At 50.1% G+C, this 24,592-nt stretch overlaps 1 protein-coding gene across 2 annotated transcripts in view; it reads left to right on the plus strand.

Moving 5' to 3' along the window:
• Nucleotides 1–24,592, plus strand: part of PTPRG (protein tyrosine phosphatase receptor type G) — a gene marked incomplete at both ends in the record, with an annotated part of 780,672 nt that overhangs the window by 679,567 nt on the left and 76,513 nt on the right. For both annotated transcript variants that reach the window (XM_080714880.1, XM_080714881.1), the window contains one exon: nucleotides 19,975–20,107. In XM_080714880.1, the coding sequence (XP_080571006.1) occupies nucleotides 19,975–20,107 (133 nt within the window). The remainder of the gene's footprint in view (nucleotides 1–19,974; nucleotides 20,108–24,592) is intronic.

A 24,592-nucleotide genomic window follows, 5' to 3' on the forward strand; every position in this document is an offset into this window, starting at 1 on the left:
GGGCGTGGTGGCACATGCTTGTAATCCCCACGCTTGGGAGGCGGAGACAGGAGGATCGCGCAGGTTCAAAGGAAGCCAGCCGCGTGCGCTGGCTTAGGAGACCCTGTTTCAAAAAATATAAAATATATATGGGAGTGTAGCCCAGAGGTAGAATGGCTTCCAGTAACCCCAGTACCACCAAAAAAACAAAATATTATTATTATTATTTCCCTTTTTTTCAGCACTGGTGGTTAAACCCAGGGGTGCTAGCACCTACCACTGGGCTAGACTCCAGGCTCTCTTTTATTTTTTATTTTGAAGCAGTGTCTCATTAAGTTGCTGAGAGCCTCAGTAAATTGCCAAGGCTGGCTCCTAACCTGTGAATCTCCCGTCTCAGTCTCCCAAATCCTGGGTTGACAGGTGTGCACCACCATGCCCGGCTTCCCTCTTTTATTTGCACAAGAAGAGCCTGCTTGCTTAGCTTTGCTGTGATGTCTCTTCTTGATATCTGTGCCCTTGACTCAGAACAATCCCAGAGGCTTCAATTATGCAGGACAGGAAAGAGTGAAAAGGACGTCGGTCCTAAGAGGTTTGCTCATTGCGGGTTCAGTCTTTCCTCATCTATTCAACACACCTGTGAATGGCAGCCAGTTTTGTGCCAGGCACTGGGCTGGATTCTGCCTGGGGTTTATACCGTAGATAGATAGTAGATTGGCAGCCGCTAGCTAGAGCGCATGCCCCTTCCTGAAGTTAGGCCGCAGGGAGATGGGGAGAAGGCACTAAAAAGAAGTTAGCTGGCAGACCAGAGAACTACCTAACTCAGGTTTTTTATTGTGAAATGATAATAGAGGGAAGAAACAAGAACTGTGGGGCTGGATGTGGTCGCTCACTCTTTTAATCCTAGTATTTGAGAGGCTGAGACAGGAGGATCACAGGTTCAAGGATAGCTTCAGCAATTTAGCAAGGCCCTCAGCAAGTTAGTTAAGACTCTGTTTCTATTTAAAAAAAAAAAAAAAAAGGGCAAAGCCGGGTATGGTAACACAAACCGTAATCCCAGTACTGAGACAAGAGGATTACAGGTTCAAGGACAATCTCGGCAATGTAGCATGACTCTCAACAACCTAGTGAGACTGTTAAAAAAAAATCCGGGCGTGGTGGTGCATGCCTGTAATCCTAGTACTTGGGAGGATGAGACAAGAGGAGCTCAGGTTTGTAGCCAGCCTCAGCTACTTAGTGAGACTGTTTCCAAATAAAGAATAAAAAAAAGTCGGGCGTGGTGGCGCACACTTGTAATCCCAGCGTTCTGGAGGCTGAGACTAGAGGATTGCCGTCCGCAGACAGCCTCATCCTACTTAGTGAGGCCCTCCACAACCTAGTGAGACCCTGTTTCAAAATAAAGACTAAAAAATAGGGCAGAGGGTGTAGCTCAGAGGTCAAACGGCCCTGGGTTCCATCCCTAGACCTGCAAAAGAATAAAAAATAGGGTTGGAGTGTAGCTTGGAGATAGAATGCCCCTGGATTCAATCCCCAGTACTGCAAAACAAACAAATCAAAAGGGCTGGAGGTGTAGCTTTGAAGTACAGTGCCCCTGGGTTCAGTCCTGAGTATCCCTAATAACATACACAAATAATAATAGTAATAATAATGACGACGATGATGGCCTGGGATGTAGCTTAGAGATAAAATGCCCCTGGGCTCAATTCTGAGTACAAAAAAATAAAAAGAGAGATTATGGAGAAGACAGAGACCTACCTTAATTAACAGAGGACACTCTAGAGAAGGGGCATTTGCTTTGAAACTAAAGAGTGACAGGCTTCAGTCTGGGGAGAGCTGGTGTTGCCCGTGGTCCTGGTCCAAGCTCTCTCCCAGAGCTGCCGGTGGCCGTGTGGATTCCCCAGTGTCTAGATGGCAGGGCCGGGGTGTGCGTGGCTGGTCCGGCCTCTTGTCTCATTCATACCACTGGCTTTTTTCCTCCCTGTCGTATGTTCTATCCTTAATGAGCTGTCCTGATAGTTCCCGCAAGGGAGCTGTAGCATGAGGGGTGGTTATTGTTGTCAAGGGTTTTCTTAATAAGAAATTCTTCATTTTGTCAGACTACAAGATGTTTAGCAACAATTTTTTTTTTGCATCGAAGCTGTTGTGGAGTTATAAGAGTGCAAAAAAAAGGCAACTGGTAAATATTTATTTGCTTTTGCACTTGTAAACATTAAAATTCATCTAAAGCTGAGATCTCGTATGTTAAGATACAACTTAGAATAAATTTTCATGTTTTGAATTACTTTCCCCTTAAAGCTGGTATGAACTAATTTTTTTTTAAGTAGAGGTCTCCTATGGGTAGTGCTGTTTGTTGTGTTTTTAGGGCAAAGTGCATACGAGCCTTCTGTGGAATTGAGTAAAAGAAATATAGGGCCACTTATAAAAGTTATTTGTTTATGGATATGACATTCTCGGTGAGCAAAAATCGGGCTGGGTAAAAGTTGAATTTCATACATTTGGAGGCATTAAAGAAAAAATAGTCTTCACCCAATGTATACCAGGCACCAGACTGGGCCTTGGGAATAGACCACAGGTCACTTCTGTTCTCCTGGGGTTTATATTCCAAAAGGGGAGCTTGAGAACGTTCCAGTGAACAAGTGCATGACCTCAAATAGTGCCAAGTGCTGGAGGCAGAGAGGGGACAGTGCAGCACTGGGTGGTCAAGGGGGCATCTGAACAGGTGACCAGGGTGGGAGGAGCCAGCCACGGGGACACCTCTGGAAAAGCACTTCAGGCTGTGGGGGCAGCCTGGCTAGAGACCTAAGCGTGTGCACACGTGGACCAGATGAGGGCCTGTCAGAAGCCGGTGTCCTTAGACCACAGGGTGAGGAGGAGAGGGCCGGAGGAGTTCAGACTATGCTGAGCACCCATTCATCTTGGACATGGGAAGCCCATGTTAGATTTCAGTGCGGAGGAGATGACTCACCTCCTTGGCTCTTTTAAAGGACTTCTTGGGTCTCTGCATGGAGATTACACAGGGGAGCCCAAGTGAACGCAGGAAGCCGGGTGGGATGGTTGTTTGGCTTGACTTGTGTGTTTTCTCCCAAGACAAGGAAGGAGTGGACTTGGGATTCATTGTCAAGCTTGTGTCATTCACCTGTGACTAGGGATTCTGGCCGAGTAGTAGTCTTAGTCTGCTCTTGTAAATATTTCTTGGCCCCTGATCCTGAAAATATGGCCGCAGAGAGTCTGGGTTGGGAGTGTTCACAGCTGGAGGGGCGGGGCCGCACCTGCTCCAGGTAGGTGGGAATGGGTTCTTGCCCTAGGACTCAGATTCCCACCTCCAGGTATGGGGCGTGCGGGGCTCCAGCTCCTGCTCCAGTTCTACAGATCACAGAGCACTCACCGCCTTGGCAAGAGTGGCTCTTGGGATCGGATCAAGTAGGTAAGTTCGGCCACTGGACCTCCATTTCTACTGTGCCGAAGAGGAACACCCTTGGAGCAGCGGGCAGTGTGGACAGTCACCCTTCCTGTTAGTGACAAAGAAGGAGGGACTGTCAACAGCCAGATGCCACGCCATGGCCCCTCTAGGAGGCCCCCAAAGCGCCCTTTATTCAAGTCTTTGAGGACATTAAAGAGCTGACATCAAAACCTTTCAGCCAGGTGTGGTGGTGACGCCTGTAATCACAGTACTGGGGAGGCTGAGACAGGAGGAACCCTCAGCAACTTAGGGAGACCCAGTTCTAAAATAAAGGTAAACAAGCCAGGCGTGGTGGCGCGCGCTTGTAATCCCAGCATTTGGGAGGCTGAGACAGGAGGATCAGGTTCGTGGCCAGCCTCAGCTACTTAGTGAGGCCCTCTGCAACTCCGTGGGACCCGGTTTCAAAATAAAGAATAAAAAATAGAGCTGGGGGTGGAGCTCAGAGGTAGAATGCCACTGGCTCTATCCCCAGACCCGCAATAATAATAATAATAATAATAATAATAATAATAATAATAATAATAATATAAAGATAAAATAAAGATAAAATAAAGATAAATAAAAAGAAGGCTGGGGTGTAGCTCGGAGGTAGAACGCCCCTGAGTTTAATCCTCAGTATCAGAAAAGACAACCTCTAGGAGCTACCATCCATCCTCAGCCCCAGGAAATCCGAGCTCCCCACCATGTTCACCTTGTTGGGAAGGTCCATTTCTTCCTATAGCCGAAGAGGTGCTTCTTTCAGAATTTTAGGCAATTTAAATTTGGAACCGGTGGTGAGGACTCTTTAAGCCCGAAGTGGGCAAACTTCTTCAGCAAACAGATTGTAAATATTTGTAGCTATGCCGGTTGTGGGTGTTGGCTGCAATTTCTCAGGTGTGCCTCTCAGCAAGCCACAGGCATTATGTAAAGGAGTGGATGTGACCGATGCCAGGAAACTGTGTTTGCAAAACCACAGTGGGCTGATTAGGTCCACGATCTGGCATTTGCTGGTCCCTGGTTTAAGCAGAAATATGTATGCGCCTGTTGATTAATAAAGGATGTTAGTAACTTGAGGCCGAAAGCAGGAAACCCACAGCAGTCAGGGTCCTGCGGTCTCGCCCAGCTCATTCATTCCGTCCTGGCCCCCGTCTGCCTCCTCCCGCAGGACACTCATTTATTTTAACTGAAATAACCATCAATTTTTGTGTTAGTGCCGATTTATTTGGAAGACTTGGGTATACATTTGCTCAAATCGGTTTTATATTTATTTTTCTTCACACTAAGTAAAAACAGTGACTCAAATCAGTACTGATTATCTTTGGAAAAAAATGATAATGTGTAAAGCGACAAACTATGTCATATTTTTATAAGTATCTCCAAAAGGTTAGTTTAAATTCCTTTGATGATTGCTAACATCATTTTAAGTGCTATAAAGAGTAGCTTTTAGCATTATCTCTTAGGGGAAGGGAAGAGGAGAATCCTTCTATAGAAAAAGTGGCACACTCGACGCAGAAATCAGACAGGTACTTTTAGGAAAAGAAAAGAACCGGGGGTTAAACCCTAGGAAGTGGCCAGGCCTCAGCAAACGAGAGAGCACGTATCTTTTTCTTTTCTCTCTCCCCTTCCCCAGTTCTGTGGAGCGAAGCTGGGGCCTCTCACACACTGAGAAAATGCTCTCCCATCAAGCCACGTCCCCAGCCTTTTTTAGTTTTTATTTTGATACAGATCTCGCTGAGTTACCCAGCGTGGCCTCGAACTTGACTCTTCTCTCAGTCTCCCTAGTCGCTGGTGTAACGGTCCTGCACCACCACACCCAGTGCGCATGTCTTTTGTCTTTTCTAAACAGAGCCATCTCCTCTCCACCTGATGATTGCCTTTGAGATGCTTCCTGCTGTGCACTGTGGCACACGCCTGTGATCTTAGTACTTGGGAGGCTGAGACGGGAGGATTGCAGGTTGGAGGACAGCCTCAGCAAATAGTGATACTCTCATTAACCTAGTGAGACCTGCTTCAAAATAAAATAGGGCTGGGTGTAGCTCAGAAGTAGAATGACTCTAGGCTCAATCCCCAGTGCCACACCAGAAAAGAAAAGAAAAGAAAAGAAAAGAAAAGAAAAGAAAAGAAAAGAAAAGAAGAGAAAAGAAAAGGCATGCTGAGTTAGGAATCCAGGTATTTGTGAATAATTCTTTCTTTATTTATTTTTTATTTTTTGGTAAGGGGAATAGAATCCAGGGGCATTCTATGTCTGAGCTACACCCCAGCCCTATATTTTACTCTTTATTTTGAAACAGGGTCTCACTGAGTTGCAAAGGGCCTCACTAAGTAGCTGAGGCTGTCCGTGAACCCAGATCCTCCCAAATGCTGGGATTACAAGCATGAGCCACCACGCCCAGAATCTTCCCATTTTTAAATATCTTTAGGTCTTAAAAACAAAAGTTTTTTCTCACACGTGCCAAAAACACATCCAGGGCCACATCACTGACTTGTGCTGTGGAGGTGGCTACTGTTTGGCACGGCCCGTCTGCCTGTGCTGGGATCAGGCGCCGCAGCCAGGCCTCGCCAGCCTCTCTCGCACGCATTCAGTGCTGCGCGGACACCAGCCCCGGCCTCCTCGGAGCCGTGCTGGGCGCGCAGGTGGGCACGGGCCGGGGAGGCCGTGCGATGGTCCTGGGGGCCATCGGTGCAGCAGGCCTCTCAATGTGATTCCAGAGCTCATAGCACGGCAGTTTAGTGCTGGGGCTGGCCAGTCTTGTTTTCTTAAGTGAGGCAAACTCTATTTTATATTTAGATTTCTCTGGCTCAGAACCCCAGTGTGCATAGACTTTCATGGTGGTCTTCACAGCTGCCCCTCTGGTTGGCTCTGAGCCAGGTGCTGAAGGGGCAGTCCAGGCCGGGGGCAGCAGACCACAGCTAAGGAGGCCAAATCTTAGCCGCAGCCTTCTTCCACAAGACCCGGGCTGCTCTGCTGCCTTGTCCCAGAAGGTGCCCCGGCCACTCTGCTCCTCTGGGGAATCCCTCAGGGCACCCCTGCAGCGCCCCGTCATCCAAATAACAGCAGCCACCGCCATTAGCACGTGTGTCCCACTGGTCCTGCCTATCCCAAGGCCAGCCTCAGAAACTTAGTGAAACTGTGTGTGTGTGTGTGTGTGTGTGTGTTACTGGGGATGGAACCCAGAGGCATTCTACCTCTGAGTTACACCCCTAGCCCTGTTTTTTATTCTTTATTTTTTTATATGGTACTGAGTGTGGAACCCAGGGGCTTTTCTACCTCCAGGCTATACTCCCAGACCTATTTTATATTTTATTTGGAAACAGGGTCTGTCTCACTAAGTTGCCAAGAGCCTCACTAAGTAGCCAAGACTGGCTTTGAACCTATGCGATCCTCCTGTCTCAGCCTCCCAAGTGCTGGGATTACAAGTGTGCGCCACCACGCCCGGCTTTTTTTTAGTCTTTATTTTGAAACAGGGTCTCACTTGATAAGTAAAATAAAAAATTAAATGCGAGTAAAATAAAAATAATGTGCGTACGGCGGAGTGTGAAAAACACGAGAGAGGTCCGGTACACGTGGCATGTAAAGTTTTAATGGCACGGCTCTCCCGGGGATCAGGGCGAGGCACTGTGGGGCCCGCACGCCTGTCCGAAGCTAGAGGATGCGGGCTCTCCTTTTAAAGGCATGCATCTCGCGAGATGGGGGTTTACTCGCGGGAATGCCCAATTCTCGCGGGGGTTTCAGCCCCTCCCTTGCCCTGCAGAGGTCATGTGACACAAAGTCACATGAGTGCAGGACCCAACTTAACATCACTGAGTTATAGAGGGCCTCACTAAGTAGCTGAGGCTGTCCACGAACTGCAATCCTCCTGCCTCAGCCTCCTGAATGCTGGGATTACAAGTGTGCGCCACCACGCCCAGCTAAGTGAAACCCTTTTTGAAAATAAAACTAAAAAGGATGGGGGGGTGTGGCTTGAAGGCTGAATGCTCCAGGTTTAATCCAGATAGATGATGCTAGATAGATGATGATGATAGATAGATAGATGATAAATAGATAAAAATAAAGCTGAATGCAGTGGCACATGCCTATAATTTGTACTTAGGAGGCCAAGATAGGAGGATTGCAGGTTCAAGGCCAGCCTCAGCAATTTATTGAGATACTGTTTCAAAATAAAAAATAAAAAGGGCTGTATCAGAGGTAGAATGCCCCTGGGTTCAATTTCCAGTACCACAAAAGTTAAAAAAAAAATTAAAAAGAAGAAAACCCAAAATATAAAAGAAAGAAAGAGAGAAGGAAAGAGAGAAAGACAAAAGTTAGTAACTGTTGGTTCATGAAGATAGGGCAGAAATCGCAAGTGTGTCACCCAGCTGTTTAAAGCCTAGGCACGATGTAGTGTACTTTATTTACAATGAGTCATACCTGGCACTTGTGTGGTCTACCAGGAGTAGCTCTCGGCCAGGCCAGTTAATGTTGGTCAGTTTCTGTTGGGGAGGTTTTTAGAAGTCAGCCTGCCCCTGTTGCGGGCTGGTATCTTCTTGGCAGTGGTGGCAGCTATCGACTCCAGGCAGCGCAGAGGGGTTGCTGAGCTGCCATGTAGAGTTTCCTTCCAGAAAGTGTAGGGCTGCTAGAAGCCCCCACCCTAGGGTATTCTTTGAACTAGGACAGATTATGCATTTATTTCTCTTTTAGTCATGTAAGTATGTATTATGTAAGTATGTATGTATGTATTTGTTTTGGTACAGGGGATTGAACCCAGGCACATTCTACCTCTGAACTATACTCACTTCCAGCCCTATTTTATTTTTTATTTTGAAACAGGGTCTCCCTAGGTTGCTGAGGCTGGCCTTGAACCTGTGATCTTCTTGTCCCAGCCTCCTAAGCACTGGGATTACAGGTGTGGGCCAACACACCTAGCTAGATTGTTTTTTTTTTTTTTTTTTTTTTTTTTTTTTTTTGGTGGTACTGGGGTTCCTGGAAGCCCTTCTACCTCCGGGCTACACTCCCAGACCTATTTTTTTTTACATTTTTATTTGGAAACAGGGTCTCCTAAGCCAGCGCACGTGGCTGGCTTCGAACCTGCGCGATCCTCCTGTCTCCACCTCCCAAGCGCGGGGATTACAAGCGTGCGCCACCACGCCCGGCGAGATTGTATATTTCTTGATGTCAAAAACTGGAGCCCACTCAGAAGGCTGGAATTCAAAATTCAGGTTGTAGAGGACACTGAACTTGATGTCAGGTGCTGCAGGCTGTTGGGGCTTAGTCTAGAAAGCCCCAGAGTGTAGAAAGCCTGTCTCCAGGGCGGCAGGGTTCAGAGGTGGGGTGCGGCCGGTGGGGTGGGTCCCTGGCCCCTTCCTCTGCCTCCTGGCTGCCTTGAGCTGGCCCGGTTGCTTCCATGACCTTTCTTCCTCAGAGCCTGCCAGCCGCGGTCAAGCAGACCTTTCCTTCCTTGAGTTCTTCTCATCAGCCATCTTGGTCACAGCAGTAGAAAAGCCATTGGAGCCGGGCGTGGTGGTGCACACTTGTAATCCCCGAGCTTGGGAGGCGGAGACAGGAGGATCGCGCAGGTTCGAAGCCAGCCGCTCTGGCTTAAGAGACCCTGTTTCCAAATAAAAGTATAAAATAGGTCTGGGAGAGTAGCCTGGAGAAGGGTTCTATCCCCACTACTACCAAAAAAAGAAAAAGAAAAAAAGAAAAGCTATTGGGATGGCTTCTGCCTCGGACTAACTTCAGAATCACATAATCTTGCAAGCCAAGGGGCCTGTGGGTGAGGACTGGCTGTATTTATGAGGCTTCAAGTTGAATTAAGAATGATCAAACTCCTGCAATTTCCTGACATCTAAGTGAAGTCCAGGTGGCAGACAGTCACTGGTGTGTAGGCCTGGTGAAGCGTGCCCTTGGAAACATCAAGGAGCCTTGTCAGAGGGGAGCCAGGCGCCGGCGTAGATGGCGCTCCAGGCCCACCCGCACACGTCAGCGGGAACGCAGCCGGGCCCTGTGCCAAGGACATGCGTATGGGCAGCCGCAGGCCCTGCAGGGGTGTAGGCACGCTCACGGCACCACAATAATAAAGGCAAACTCTGTGGCACTTTGGGAAAGCAGATGGGTTACCACATACTAGAGTGGCTTCTATTGAAATGAAAAAATTACAGGTTAAATGGTGCCGCTGAGCACTTGGGGGGGTGAGACAGGAGGCTTGCAGGTTCGCGGCCAGCCTCAGCAACTTAGTGAGGTTCTCAGCAACTTGGTGAGACCCTGCTTTAAAATTAAAAAACAAAAGCCGGGTGTGGTGGCGCACGCTTGTAATCCCCGCACTTGGGAGGCAGAGACAGGAGGATCGCGCTGGTTCGAAGCCAGCCTCGCTGGCTTAAGAGACCTTGTTTCCAAAATTTAAAAAGTATAAAATAGGTCTAGTAGTGTAGCCTGGAGGTAGAAGGGCTTCCAGGAACCCCAGTACCACCAAATTAAGTAATTAATTAATTAATAGGGCTGGGGTATAGCTCAGAAGTAGAATGCCCTGAGTGTTCACTAACACACACACACATACACACACGGCTGCTACTATGGTAAACCATATTTAAACTATTTCTCCTAGCCGGATGTGGTGATACATACTTGTAATCCCAGCATTCAGGAGGCTAAGACAGGAGGATCATGGTTCATGACCAACCTCAGCTGCTACTTAGTGAGGTCCTTTGCAACTCAGTGAGACCCTGTTTCAAAAAATAAAGAATAAAAAAAATAGGGCTGGGGATGTAGCTCAGAAGTAGTATGCCCCTGGGTTTCATCCGCAGTACTGCAAAAAATTATTGTCCTCAAAAAAATTGAAAATAGAATTACCATATGATCCATCAATTCCGCTTCTGGATATATACGCCAAAGAATTGAGAGCAGGTCTCAAAGAAATATTTGCATACGCACCTTCCTGGCAGCATCTCACAATAGCCAAGAGGTGGAAGACACTCAGATGTCCCTCAGCGGATGAGCAGATCAACAAAATGTGGTGTGCACACCCAGTGGAATAATACACAGCCTTAAAAAGGCAGCCATTTATTTCGTATGTATGTATGTATGTATGTATGTATGTGTACGTATGCTACAGCATGGGTGAGCCTTGAGAGCATCATGCCAAGTTAAATAAGCCATGCACAAAAAGACAGATACTGTATAATCCTGCTCGATTTGACGCCTAGGTTAGTAAGCAGAGGCTGGGGGAGGGGAAAAAGTGGTGGTTTAATGGCCATGGAGTTTGGGTTTTGGAAGATGAAAAAATTGTGGAGATTGGCTGCCTAGCAATGCAAATATACTTTATATATATATATATTTATATATATTTATATTTATATATTTGTATATATATTAATATTTTCCTGGTGCATTGAAATTATCCATCAGAGTGAGTTCCAACGCAATGCTAACTTGCCTGCACGTGGCGCAGGGTGGTCCCCACACAGCCGGCCGGTGCGCGGCAGTGAGCTTGGCGGGGACACTCACACATGAGCATGAGGTTATGTGAACCGTTCTTCCTCCGCCCTCCTTTTTGCCCTCCCCACCTGCTTCCTAAGCCCTTCCTCTGTCTCCTGGCTGCCTCACGTGGCTGAAGTACCTGTTTCCCATTTTCTAACTCCCCAAAATGAGGGAAATCACATTAGCCTCGACTCTGCGCCTGGCTGATCTCGCTTGGCATGTTCCCTAGGCCCATCTATTTTTCTGCAAATGATACAATTTCGTTCTTTATGGCTGAGTAAAACTGCACTGTGTGTACGCACCCCATTTTCATTACGCATTCACCTGTTGTTGGACACCTAGGTTGGTTCCACAGTTTGGCTACTTTGAATTGCGCTGTGAATATCCTTTAGACTACTAAACGGTATACCTGGAAATGGTTAAAATGGTAAATTTGACTTTATTTTTCTTTTAAATCACAATTGAAAAAAAAAAAGAAAACCAGCCACCTTCCCTGGTTATTACTGAGCGGCGTTTCTGAGAACAATGCGGGAAGGTTGTAAGTCTCCGACTGCAGTCCGGCCTCCCTCCGCAGACGGCAGCGTCCCGCACCCCGGGAGCACCCACAGGACCGGCCGGCGCCGCCGCAGCCTTTGCGGTGCATTGTGCCGCGTTTGTATTTGCTTCTACTGGGATAAGAGCCAAGCCAGTAAAAGGCAAACAGCATTAATTCAGTGATGACATATGCCACTGAAAACTGTTTTTCTTTCCTCTCTTTTTTTAAATGTTTTTTTTTTTTTTTTTTTTAAAGCAGAATGGAGGCGCTTTACTCAGAGTCTGCCGGATTCTGAAAAGAACACTGAGAGGAGGGGAGGCCGCCCAGCCTCCTTTCCTGCCTCCTGCCCATGTAGGCCCATGTGTCCTTTGGATGGTGACTTGGAAGCAGGCTCGTCCTGAGTCTGGGCCCCGGTGGCCTTCCCTGCTGGGGCGCCCTCGCCCGCCGGTCAGATAGGTGCAGGCTGGGAAAGTGTTGCACTCTAGCCAGAACAATGTGTGGTCAGCTTCTAATTGGTCAAAAATAACATCTCTTCAAAGACGAGTCTAAGTGAGGGAAGCCACTGTGCATAGAACTGCCTCTGCTGAGCCAGGTCAGTGAGGTAAGGGTCAAGGCCGGGAGTTTGTGAGGCTGTGACCTTGCTTCGGATCTTAGGCCTTTTCCCGAGCCCCAAGTTAAGGTTGTCTGCTGAGTGGTTGGGCGAGGGTACGTCCTGCACACTAGGACCGGGCCGGCAGAATGAGTCGGGAGTGAAGAGAGCAGATGGGGTGTGAGGCGTCAGGGAGTAGTGAGGACTCTGGCACTGCACGCTGGTGGGACTCGCCCTGTTTGAAGGGAGCACACGTTGGTTCCTGCCCGCTCGTCTGCCATGTGGGATTTTAGGCATCTCTTGTCAGCCTTCAGCATCTCCACCAGAAGCTTCCATTGATGATTTTTTCCCCCCACTACTGGGGATGGAACCCAGGGGCTCTTGGAAGCCTGGTTTGTGGGACCCTGCGGGAGGCAGGGAGTGTGCAGTGATGCTCTGAGCGGAGGCGCTTGCTAGCCTCCTGGCTTCTAGCTGGTATTCCACATCCCTGGGGACTGGCTGGTGTCAGCTGATGTCTCTTGTCCCTTTTCCTCCTCTGACAGTTGGAAGCATGTGAGTTTCCCATACTGTGCAGGCGGTTGCTTGTTCCCGTGAAAGGGAAACATTGCCAGGCACCAGGCCTGGCGCCCGGCTGGTCAGGAGCAGCTGTATGAGCACGTGACCCGGCCCCTTGCGCAGCCCGGGCCAGCCCTGCTGCACCGGGCCCTTCTAGAAATTCTTTAACAGTTTTGAACAAACTGTTTCGTTTCGTTTTGCATCCGGCCCTATAAACGATGTAGCTGTAAATTACAGTCACTTCACATAGATTATCTCATTTAATCCTCCTGGCTCTCCTGAGATGCAAATGATGTCATCTGTTTCCCTTCAGCAGAGCAGGGACCAGAGGCCCAGAGACGGGCAGTCATTTACCCAGAGCTGCACAGAGACCCAAGTCAGAAAGTCAGAACTGGTACCCGGCCTGCCTCACTGAGGTGCAGGGCCACATCCTCTCAGCAAGCTACCTCCGTTGTATTGAAAGATTTGAACGTCAGTCCCCCTTACCTACATTCTCACTTCCCACTGTTTCAGCTACCTAGTTCAACTGTAATCCGATTGAAATTACTCAGTGAAAATTTCTAGACATAATTTAAAATTGTTCGCCGCTCCTAGCAGCCAGAAGCAATCTCATGATGCCCCACGCTACCCAACTCGGAATGTGAACCATTCATCCATCAGTGTATCCCTGCTGTATATACGACCCCCTCTCCCCGCACATCACCCTTTTCGTGAGTCACTTGATGCTATCTCTGTTAACCAGTTGACTGTCTCTGGTATTGTAGTGCTTGTGGTCAGGCCACCACACAAGAGTAGTGATGCTGGCAATTTGGAATGCCAGAGAAAACCAATAAACCACTTCCTTTCAATAAAAAAGTAAACGTTCTCAACCTAAAAGACCAAAAAAAAAAAAAAAAAATTGTACTGAGGTTGCTTAGATCTACAGTACAGTAAGACTTTGGATTTTGTTTGTTTGTTTGTTTTTGTGGTCCTGGGAATTGAACCCAGTGACATTCTACTTCTGAGCTACACTCCCAGACCTATATTCTTTATTTTGAAACAGTTTCTGAGTTTCAAAGGGCCTCACTAAGTAGCCGAGGCTGTCTGTAAACCATGATCCTCCTGTCTCAGCCTCCCAAATGCTGGGATTACAAGCATGTGCCACCATGCCTGTAGCATTAAGATATTTTGAGAGACCACATGTGTGTAGATTTTATTCCATTGTGCGGTTAAATTGTATTTTATTCTTAGTTCTTGTCAATCTCTCACCATGTCTAATTTATAAACTTTATCATAAGTAATTATGTACAGGAAAAACCATGGTATGTGCAAACTTTGGTGCTTTCTGCCATCCATTGGGGGTTCCTAAAACCTATCCCTGCATATACTGGGGGGCTTCTAGTACTTCTGCCTCTGGGGGAGGCTGTTGGAGACGGGGCAGAGCCAGTGCAGAGTTGCATGTTCCTGGTAGTTTTAGCAGTCTGCTGTTTGATTGGGGCCCCAGACTGATGTGGGCAGAAGGACAAGAGTCTTTCTGAAGGACAGCAAGAAGTGTGGAGGCCTGGAGGCTCCAGGAGTCTCACTGCAGGTTGTCCCTTGACCCTCATCCTGTACGTTTAAGTTGTGTGTGGCCGTTGCTTATGCACTCAGTTATTACAGGGAGGAGTTAGATGTGGCAGAAAGCCACTGAGCGCCCCCCACCAGCCTGGTCCTGTGCTAGGGCGGAAGCAATGATGATGACCAGGCTGCTGCAGGTCGTGGGGGTGTTGGTGGCGGTAACAGTCAGAACAGCTACCACTAGCCAGTGACTGAGGAGTGCCAGGCAACCGCCGGTTCCGTATGTATTGACTCTTCTAATCTTCGCACCACCACAGTATACCAGACAATATGACATCTTCATTTACAGAGGAGGAAACAGGCACAGAGAGTTAGAGCACTACCTAGAATTGCTCAGCAAGTAGGAGGCAGAGCTTTATTATTGTGCTTCTGAACACAGATGAAGGTCAGCCTGTTTAGGGGACCTATAGTAACAGAAGAAGTTATGCTTGAATGTGAGGTGTGCAGTCAGAGAGGTACAAGACAGTGGTAGAGGTGGTGGTGATGATAGTGATGCTGATGGAAATGGTGATAGTGATGGTGGTGATGATGATGATGATGGAGATGGTGATGGTGATAGTGATGGTGGTGGTGATGGTGATGGTGGTGATGATAATGGTTGTGATGGTGATGGTGGTGATGGTGATGGAGATGATGGCATGGACCGGCCTTTGCCTGCCTCCAGGCACCCTTCCAAACATCTTTTCATGAATTTTTTCCCACACACTTATTAGGTGGGTTCTTTTAATCCCATTTTATAGATCAGGCCCAAACTGGTTTAATTGTAGGTCAAAGGTCACATAGAAAATTATCAGGCCAGGGTTGGTTTTTCTTTGTTTGAGTACTAGGGATTAAGCCCAGGGGTATTCTACCTCCAAGCTAAACCTCCTTTTTTTTTTTTGTGTGTGTGTGTGTGTGTGTGTGTGTGTGGTACTGGAGATGGAAACCTTCTACCTCCGGGCTACACTTCCAGACATATTTTATATTTTATTTGGAAACAGGGTCTCTTAAGCCAGCAAGGCTGGCTTTGAAACTGCGTGGTCCTCCTGTCTCCGCCTCCCAAGCATGGGGATTACAAGCGTGTGTGCCACCACGCCCTGCCCCCCAGTCCTTTTTAAAATTTTTCATTTTGTAACATGATCTCACTAAGTTGCTGAGTCTGGCCTCAAACCTCTAATCCTCCGGTCTTAGCTTCTCAAGTACCAGAATTACAGGTGTGTGCCACCAAGTGCAGCTCAGAGCCTGAATTTGAACCTGTGATCCCAAGATCTCCCCTGCCCTCCAGAGATAACACAGCCCGAGGGTTTTGCAAACTCTTGCCAAGAGAGTGGGCCTGCATGAGGTCCTGGTGCCACGGCTGCTGCTTCCTGAAGCCCCTCACATGAATGACTCTGGGTCCAAAACTCTTTTTACTACTGAGATTGGCCAAGGAGGAGCCAGGCAATTCTGTCCCCCTGCAGCCAGTGCCTTTCTTTTATTGAGGATTTACAAAGAGCAAAGAGTGAGGAGGTCACAAGTTAAGTTTTAGGGAAAGGCAGTCAGGGTCTAGGTTTAGGGAGCACCAATCACCAGCTAAGTGTAGGGAGGAGGGAGGTAAACACTTCAGGGATAGGTGGGCATCAAAGTCCACCCTCCGGTCCCATCCAGTCCAAGGAAGTTTGTGTGCTTGCAGACAGTTTCCACTTAGCATGTACTATGTAGATAGTACATGGTCCAAAATGGTGACCTCATTGTGTGGGCTAAGATGGTCCTAAGCTGATGACCTAAGCTGGTCCAAAATGGTGACCTCATTGCGTGGGCTAAGATGGCTCCCAACAGATCTTCTCAAGACTAAGGGTCAGGAAGCTTCCAGAGGCCAGAGGGAAGGCGTTTCTGGCACTGGAAACAGCAGGGCATTAGTAAAGAGGTGGGGCCATGTCTCATCTTGGTCACCAGTAAGCAGAGTGTGGCTGGAACAAGGGCAGGGGGCAGGTCTTGCTCTGCTGTCCAGGGGCTCGGGGTCTCACGGAGGGCAAGAGGAGCTCCCTGGGAGAGTGCCACGAGTGGATGTCAGGAGGTCCCGGAGATGGAATCCAGTCTCAGCCCCCCTTACCATGAAGACAAAGCAATACAGCAGATTTGGAAATAAAATCTATTTCGCCATGCCACACATGATAAACCCAGCAGCGCCCCTATTTTTGTCTGGCCTTTATGTAAAAGAGTAAATCCACCTGCCTGCCAGAAGGCAGGGTGGAAACCTACCTGCTGTTGGAGTGGTTCCTAAGGTCTCACGCTGCAAGTTGCTATGGACCTGAGGTCTCCGCAGGCACTGCCATTTGGGGATTGTCCCCAGTGGGATTTCAGGCAGCGTTACACTTCCCTGCTCATACTTTCCCCCAAATGTTACCACACAGACATGATACACAGAAGCAAAATGAAGCCCCAGTGTGAGCCCACTCTGACTCCTGTGAGTTCATGACCCTTGTAGTCTACCCCATGTATGACGAGGAGTCGGAAGGGTCCTGGGCCCTCTGAGAATCTGGTAAACACCCTCAACACTCACCTGTGTAGGAGGACGAAGGGAAGGACAGGTGGCATCTCGGAGTTGCAGTTTCAAGGAACATAACGTACCATCGGTCCCCACCGATCCCGGCCAGAGCACTACCCCAAATCCCCACTGAGGCATAGAAAATCTGAACTGGTCTTGCTAGTTTTAGGAAGATGGAGATGCCTGGCGCTGCTGTGCCTGTTGACTTAACTAGAAATGCCAGTGTAGGGAACGGTTTGGGCCAAGAGTCTTGTTCACTGGTTTAGGGTGGAGCAGCACAGGCAGCAGTCCTCCTCCGTAAAGAGCAGAGAAGACACCAGGAGTCTCCCAGTTCTCGTGCTTCTAAGTGTAAACGCCGAGTCAACTGGACACGCGGCCTGTACCATCAACCTTCCTGACATTTTCTGCATTAACAGGACCTCTGGGTCTTAGAGATGCCCCCTGCCACACCACCACCAGTCAGGTGATTGCTGGCTAAGCAGACCCCGCTGGGAACCCTGCAGAATTATTCTCCTTTGCAACTCTGGTTCTCTGGCCAGTCACCACTGCTCTTTGATAGCAGCATTATGTGGAGAAGAAAATGCCCATCAGATGCCTCAGCTTTGTGCCGTGTGGCAGCTCCCACCCGCCCTCGGATGAAGCCCAGGTCCCGAAAGTCAGCCTTAAGGCCCAGGCTGACATGGCTTCTGATTCTCCATCTTGGTGCCCCCGTCCCTGACTCTCTGTGCCCCCACCAATGCATGCAGAAACACTACGGTGAACACACTGCTCCCTGGCATGCGGCCTGGCTGAGCCGCTTAGGTCCTTGCCCAAACATTGCTTCCTGGGGGCGGGGCCGTGCCACCAAGTAAATGCTCTTTCCTCTGACCTGCCCCTCCCCTGGCACAGTGGCTGCTGGGGTCAGATCACTTGTCATAGATCTGCCTCTTTATCCCACCAGCACGTAGCTGCTCCTGTCTGATCGTGCCGGGCACATAGTAGGAGCCTGGCATGTATCTGTCCAGTTTTTTTAAAAAAGGTTGCCGGCGTGGTGGCGGACGCTTGTCATCCCCGCGCTTGGGAGGCGGAGACAGGAGGATCGCGCAGGTTCAAAGCCAGCCGCGCTGGCGTAAGAGACCCTGTTTCCACATAAAAAAGTATAAAAATAGGTCTGGGAGTGTAGCCCATGGGAGTGTAGCCGGAGTTAGAAGGGCTTCCAAGAACCCCAGTACCACACACACAAAAATAGGTCAACACAGACAGGCAATTATAAATAAATGATAGGATGATCTGCGATAGTTTTGGGGGGTTGATACTGGGGCTTGAAGCGAGGGGCACTCTACCTCTACCCCTAAGGGATACTTCCAGCCTTATTTATTTTTTTATCTTGAAGCAGGGCCTTTGTAAGCTATCCTCACTGGCCTCAAATCTGCAATCCTTCTGTCTCAGCCTCCCAAGTACTAAGATGACAGGCCTGTGCCCCTGAGTAGTGGTTTTTAATCAATATGCTTTGCCCAGCTACCAATTTTTTTTTTTTTATTTCGGGTATGGGGATGGAACCCAGGGGCATTTGACCTTCGAGCTACACCCCCTGCCCTATTTTTTATTCTTGATTTTGAAACAGGGTCTCACTAAGTTGCAGAGGGCCTCACTAAGTAGCTGAGGCTGTCCGTGAACCACAATCTTCCAGTCTCAGCCTCTGTCTTTTTACCTGTAAATCAGACCTCACCTGCTTCGGAGGCCTGCACCCCCAACACGAGAGGCGATGTGTGTACGGTGACCCCAGGAAGCCGGTGAAACGCCTTGTGACATTCCCCTCTGTGGCTTCTGCATCTGGCCTCTTTAAATACCTGCTGCCAAGACCAGCTCCTCTCCCCAGGAAACCCAGCCTGATTAGCCCTGCATTTAGTCCATCCTGCAGAGGGACCCTCCGGGCCGGCAGAGCGCTGGCCTCATTTTAGCAGAGCTTTGGAATCCTTGCCTGGCCCGGCTGCCGGCCGCGGCGCTGGGCTTTCCAGGGTCTTCTCCCGCGGTCTCCGTTGCCTTTGCCTCCACGCTGCTAGCCCCTGCCATGGGCTCTGCACCTGCGCCCCTACACCACACCTGAGCTTCACTCTGGCCATCTGGCCGTTTCTAGGCATCTGCCTCCTCAAGGGGAGGATAGGATTTCCTGCTGAGGATCCTTGGGGCCTGGAAAGGTGGAGGAAGGAGCTGCCTGGTGAGAGGTGCTGGCTGCCAGGGAGAATCCTGAAGCAGTCAGCAAACTTTGCCAAGGTCGCGTGCTGTCTAGAGGCAAGTATGCACTGTGAGCCAGAGAGGTGGGGGCTTTGAGGGAGGGTTGGGTATCTGGCAGTGTGGAATAATGCTGGAGAACCAGATTGGAGGCAGAACTGCACCTCTGGGGACCCAGGGGTGGGGGGCCGGGGCACGGGGTCTCCTCCGCGGTGCTGCGCCTCAGCCTGCACTGCTCGTCAAGGTTCCTGGCAAGAGTGCCGTCCCAGGCTGGAGCCCAAGACCCCTCGGCCAGGGGTGAGGGGAGCCCCGATGTTGGCCCATGGTGTGTCTGCTGGGGAGAGATGGTTCCCAAAGCAGACTCGGGGGTGTCGATGCTGTAGGAAGGGATGGATGGGTAGCAGGCAAGACCAGGTGGCACTGTTGTCCAACCAGGGGTCCTGGTCACCTAGTGAATACACGGCGCTGTGCCCCCCCAGCACTGACAAGCCCGGGAGGTCCTCTGATGGCCCCGCCCTGCCCTTCCAGGGACGTGGTCACATTTCGTCAGCATATCCAAAGTCCCTTTTGGGTTGGTAATGCTCTGGAATATGGTTGGGTGTCTACTGTATAGCTCATTCTTCTGTTTTGGTACCGGGAATTGACTTCTGCTAAACTAATGCCCAGCCCTCCTCATTTTTTATTTGAAAACAAGGTCTCACTTAGTTGTTGAGGCTGGCCTTGAACCTGCGATCCTCCTGTCTCAGCCTTCCAAGTGCCGGGATTATAGGCATGCGCCACCATACCTGGCCTACAGTGCTCTTCTTATTTTGTTCATATTTTAATTTTTGTGTGTGTTTGTGTGGTACTGAAGATTGAACTCAGGGGCATCCTACCTCTGAACTACACCCTCAGTCCTTTTTTGCTTTTTAAGTTTTTGCCTTGAAACAGGTCTGAGTTGCAGAGGTTCTTGCTCTGTGGGTTGGAGAGGGCCGTGGTCGCCCTCCTGCCACACGGCAGCCCAGACCCAACAGCCTGTTTTCGACACAGCACAGAACCGGAGCAGGACTCCACGTGATGCTCTGGCCCTGCTCCGCTCCGCTCTGGCCTCTAACGGGGATGGTTTCTCTTGCAGCAGAAAAGAACACGTCTGGGATGACCGGCCGCCCCTCGCCCGGGAGGATGGAGTGGATGATCCCGCTGATCGTGGTGTCGGCCTTGACCTTTGTGTGCCTCCTCCTCCTCATCGCTGTGCTCGTGTACTGGAGGTGAGTCCGCAGGGCTGCGTCAGGGCGGGACGGCCGAGCCACCCTGAGCTCAGGGCACCACACGATGAGCTTCTGGGCCTTCGTGCCCCAGAGGCCTTGCTGGAAGATCGGGCGATCGGGGTTCAAACCCCATGTGTGCTCCGGACTTCAGATGCTGCTCCTGCGACCCCAGTTCCGCAGGTCCACAGCGGTTCAGCTTGCTGGGGCCACGTGAGAACTCCTCTTTACCTTCTCCTAACCTTTTGCTGTAATTAAAATGGGCAGTGGGGAGACATTTAGCTTACTGTGTGGCATCTATTACATGTAAGATAAAAGAGGCAGATTTTGAGCCCTCCCCCTTACAGTTACCCACCAGGTGTCTTCCGCTGCACCCAGGGGCAGCGTCTTCAGCCCTACTGCCCCGGCCAGGTCAGCTGCGGCAGGCCGGGCCGCTCAGCCTGGCAGCCTTTGCTTCTCATCTCGGTAAGACGGCCTCCGCCCTTACCAAGCTTTACCAGTCACAACCCAGTGTGTCTTCCTGCGTCCCTTTCTGCCTTCCACGCATTCCATTAATTCTGAGCCCCCTCTGCGTGCCCCGTAGGCTTCCAAGCACTAGTGATACAAAGGTGAGCCAAAGAGACATCCCCGTTCTCACGGAGGTTACCTTTCAGTGGAAGAGACCGACATAAACAGCAAATAACCAGAATGCTAATTCCCAAGAAGTTACATGTGTGATAGAGAAAACTAAATCTGGAGAGAGGAGGGACATTCTGGGCATGTTCAGAGTGCTCTGGAAAAGCCTAACTGGCTAATAACCTTTGAGCCTAAACAAGGGAACTAAATGGGCTCCATTTGGAGTGAGCTCCAAGCACAGATCACAGTGCGTGCAAAGGCCCCATGGCAGGAGCAGGCAGTGAGTGTTGCTGGAGCACCTGAGCACAGGGAAAGGGAAGAGGCGGGCAAAGGAGGCCAGGCTCTCACGGCTTGTGGGTACTGTCAACTCCGTGCCCTTGAGCCTAGCCTAAGCAGGGCTTGGTGCTTCACGTTCAGGATTACTCAGTTGCATTATTACATGTAGACTGAAGAGGGCCAGGCAGAAGCAGACCCCAAGGAGGAGACCACCAAACTGAAGAGGGACGTGGCCGGGTAGTGCTGGGCAAGGAGCCACTGCACGTAGATGTATCCGAGGATGGGACTGACAGATCGTGCGCACAGACCAGCTGTGTCCCAGGCTCTGTGCTCCGTTGGCTGGGTCATGGGGACAGGGATGGGGTCTTCTCAGACCTCCTAGCTGCCCGACGGCAGCCGTAGGAGCAGCTGGGTTATGAGCACCAGTTTTTGGGGTGGGTACAGGGACACTGGCCCCAGTGCCGTGTCACCCCCTCTCCAGGAAATGCACTAACAAATATTGTTAGTATGCCCCATCTCTACTAGACATGCTAACAAATATTGTCTGGAGCCCACTAGGAAACTGGAGGCTGCTAACGCCCGTTTAATGGGACATGAAAGTAACCAGGTCCGCATGCCTGTCTCTTGGCTGTGCTCAGCGCTGAGGATTTTGCCCCCCTGCCACCACAGGAACAAAGGGGTCCCACCACTCTCTGCCACTAGCAACCCCAGCTTAGCAATCTAGCGTGAAGAAGCGCCTTGTACCAAACAGTTCAAGCCCACGCCCCTCGAGTGCTTCTGATCGGGGTGGCGGGCGTCCTCGCTGCACCCCTGCACGGATCCCTGAGGCCCAAACCTAAGTGTTGACTGTCACTTCCCGTAGACAGGCTGTGTCCATGGCAAGGCCAGCTTTAAAACTGCCTGCTTCCTTGGGAAAATGACAACCATTGGTAAGGAAACGCTCAGTGAGTTAACATGAAAAAGATGTTAACAGCTCACACCTAAGATATTTTTACATTAATATATATTTCCCAAAAACATTCGTCTAAATGAGCCAGAGTTTAGCATTCACCCAGCAGAGTCTAGACTTTTCAAACTCAGAATGCCAATAAAGCAAGAAAGAATGCAAAAGAGGGGATTCTTATACAGCAAAGATAAAACTGATTTAGCGTTAGGATGGGCGAGTTGGCTGAGCATAAGAACAGACAGCGTAGGGGAGACCGGGGCCTTTTTTCTGTCGGGTTTTTTCTTAGTAAGAATGTGGAAGAAGCGGCACTAGGGATTTTGCATTCTAGGCAAGTGTGGCAGAGCCCTGGGGGCCTGGCACTGTGGTTCTGCAGCCCGGGCCGCAGGGCTTCCCTTGTGCCTTTGAGACGCGGTGAGAGCCGTGACGAGGCTGGCAGGTGGACCTGACCTGAGCAGAATGGGGCAGAGCAGAGCCTCCAGAATTGTTTCCATCGCCCCATGGGTCCAGGCCCGCACGGGGCCAGCAGTCTCAGCCACAGGGAGGCCCGACTCTCCGTAGCTAGTGTGGGATCTGGGATCTGAGTGCACTCGCTTGGAGTGTCGACTGCGAATCAGTGCATTTGTGAAGCAGTGGCAAGTGGGTCCCAGAGTCCCTGAGTCCTGCTTCCCGATGCCCCTCACGCTGCACCATGCTGGCAGTGCCTGTTGGTGCCCAGCAGGTCCATCTTCAGGACCAGGCATGTGGGCAGCACCGTCTCGCTGGGCTCTTACACATCTCCATGGTAGGTTCTGTTACCATTCTCCTCTTTTGACCTGGAAGAGAAAGGGAACCAACGTGTGTGTTGGGTGCCTGGGTGGGCCAGGCAGTGTACAGTTCTGTCTGGTCAGAACCCTTTTCTGTTGTAGTTGATAAAACTCCACTTCAGGCTCCCTTAAGCAGAAAGAAGAAGGAAGTTAGGGATTCGTGGAACTGAGCGCTTCAGGAGCGCCCAGTCTGTCTGGCCTGGGAGGACAGAACATGCAGCCGAGCCCTGAGCCCTGGCTGGTGGAGTCCGGCTCCGGATCTGCTCTCCCGTCCTCTCCCCTTGTCAGGCCCTCTGACCGCTGTGTTTCCACACAGTGGCCTCTGACCCACGTTATCTCTCCATCCCAGTGGGATGGGATTTTGTTTCTTTTCACTAATAGTTAAGTCCCAAGATGGTGGCTCTCAGGAGTGATGTACTAGTCCATCCCCACGGGCTTCTGATGTGCAGAGATAGGCGTTACATGCTTACCAGGAGTGGGATTAAATTTGACTCTGGAGCCCAAAAAGGGAGGGGGTGGTCAGTGCAACTGCTGGGAAAACCATGGCTTGAATTGTGGAGAAGTGGTCCAGGCCTGGAAAGGAGACTAGAGGGTTCAGCTGAAGCTGGGCATGGTGGTGCACGCTTGTAATCCCAGCATTTGGAAGGCTGAGACAGGAGGATCACAGTTCATGAACAGCCTCAGCTCCTTAGTGAGGCCCTTTGCAACTCAGTAAGACCCTGTTTCAAAATAAAGTACAAAAAATATAGAGCTGGGGGTGTAACTTGGAGGTAGAATGCCCCTGGCTTCCAGTACCACAAAAAAAGGAAGGAAGGAAGGAAGGAAGGAAGGAAGGAAGGAAGGAAGGAAGGAAAGAAGGAAGGAAGGAAGGAAGGAAGGAAGGGAAAAGAGAAAAGAAAAAAAAATGTTCAGCTGAGTGTTTTGATATGAAAGCAATCATAAGGCTGTCTCCCGCCTAGCAGGCCCTTCTGCGGCCTCTTCCTGGCACACATTGTGCAGTCCACTGGAAGAGACGAGGAGCAAATATAACAGAGTATGGAGAGCGTTTGGAGAAGGGAAGTCCAGCTGGGCTTCTGCATGGCCTGGGGGGCAGGCTGGGGCAGGAGCTCCTGGAGAGCGTGACATCTGAGCTGGAAGCCAGGGGAGGAGCGTGTGGAGGAGGGAGGATGGAGAGATCTGCAGGCAGGCACACACGTAGGAAGAGTGTCTGGGAGCACAGTGTGGGGCGGCAGAGCCAGACCAGGACGGTGCAGAAGGGCGGGGAGAGAGGCGTCTTGTAGTCCCCTGTCACGTTCAACTGGGAACACCGCACGAGTCACAGGCTGGACTCCAAGCCAGGCTCAGCCAGGCTCACACCGCTGTGGCCAGAAAGCATACTTTTTTTTATTGGTCCTGGAGATTGAATTCAGGGGCATTCTACATCCAAGTTACACCCCTAGCCCTTTTTTTTATTTGTTTTGAAACGGGGTCTCACTAGGTTGCTGAGAGTCCCACTACATTGCTGAGGCTGGCTTCGAACCTGCGATCCTCCTGTCTACAGGAGCGTCTCATCCCCAAAGGGTGGAACCTGGTTCTGGAAGATAAAAAAAATCTTGCTTATTTTGTGTGCAAAACACAGATATACATGTAGTAGACACACAGTTCTGTTGGTTATTAGAGGTGCTCAACTTGCACTGGGACCGGGCAATTAGGAAAGTCGTCCTTAATGGGGTCTTAGGCGAAGTACCAGTAAAAAGCAGGATGGGAATCATGATTGGACAGCGACTGCGCCACCAGCTTAGCTTCCTCTTCTACAAAGCAGAGTTAAGAATGTGCCACGGAGGTTGGGCTCACCTGTAATACCAGTAC

The sequence above is a fragment of the Muscardinus avellanarius genome (genome assembly GCF_963383645.1).
Source record: "Muscardinus avellanarius genome assembly, chromosome: 18".
Lineage (NCBI taxonomy): Eukaryota > Metazoa > Chordata > Mammalia > Rodentia > Gliridae > Muscardinus > Muscardinus avellanarius.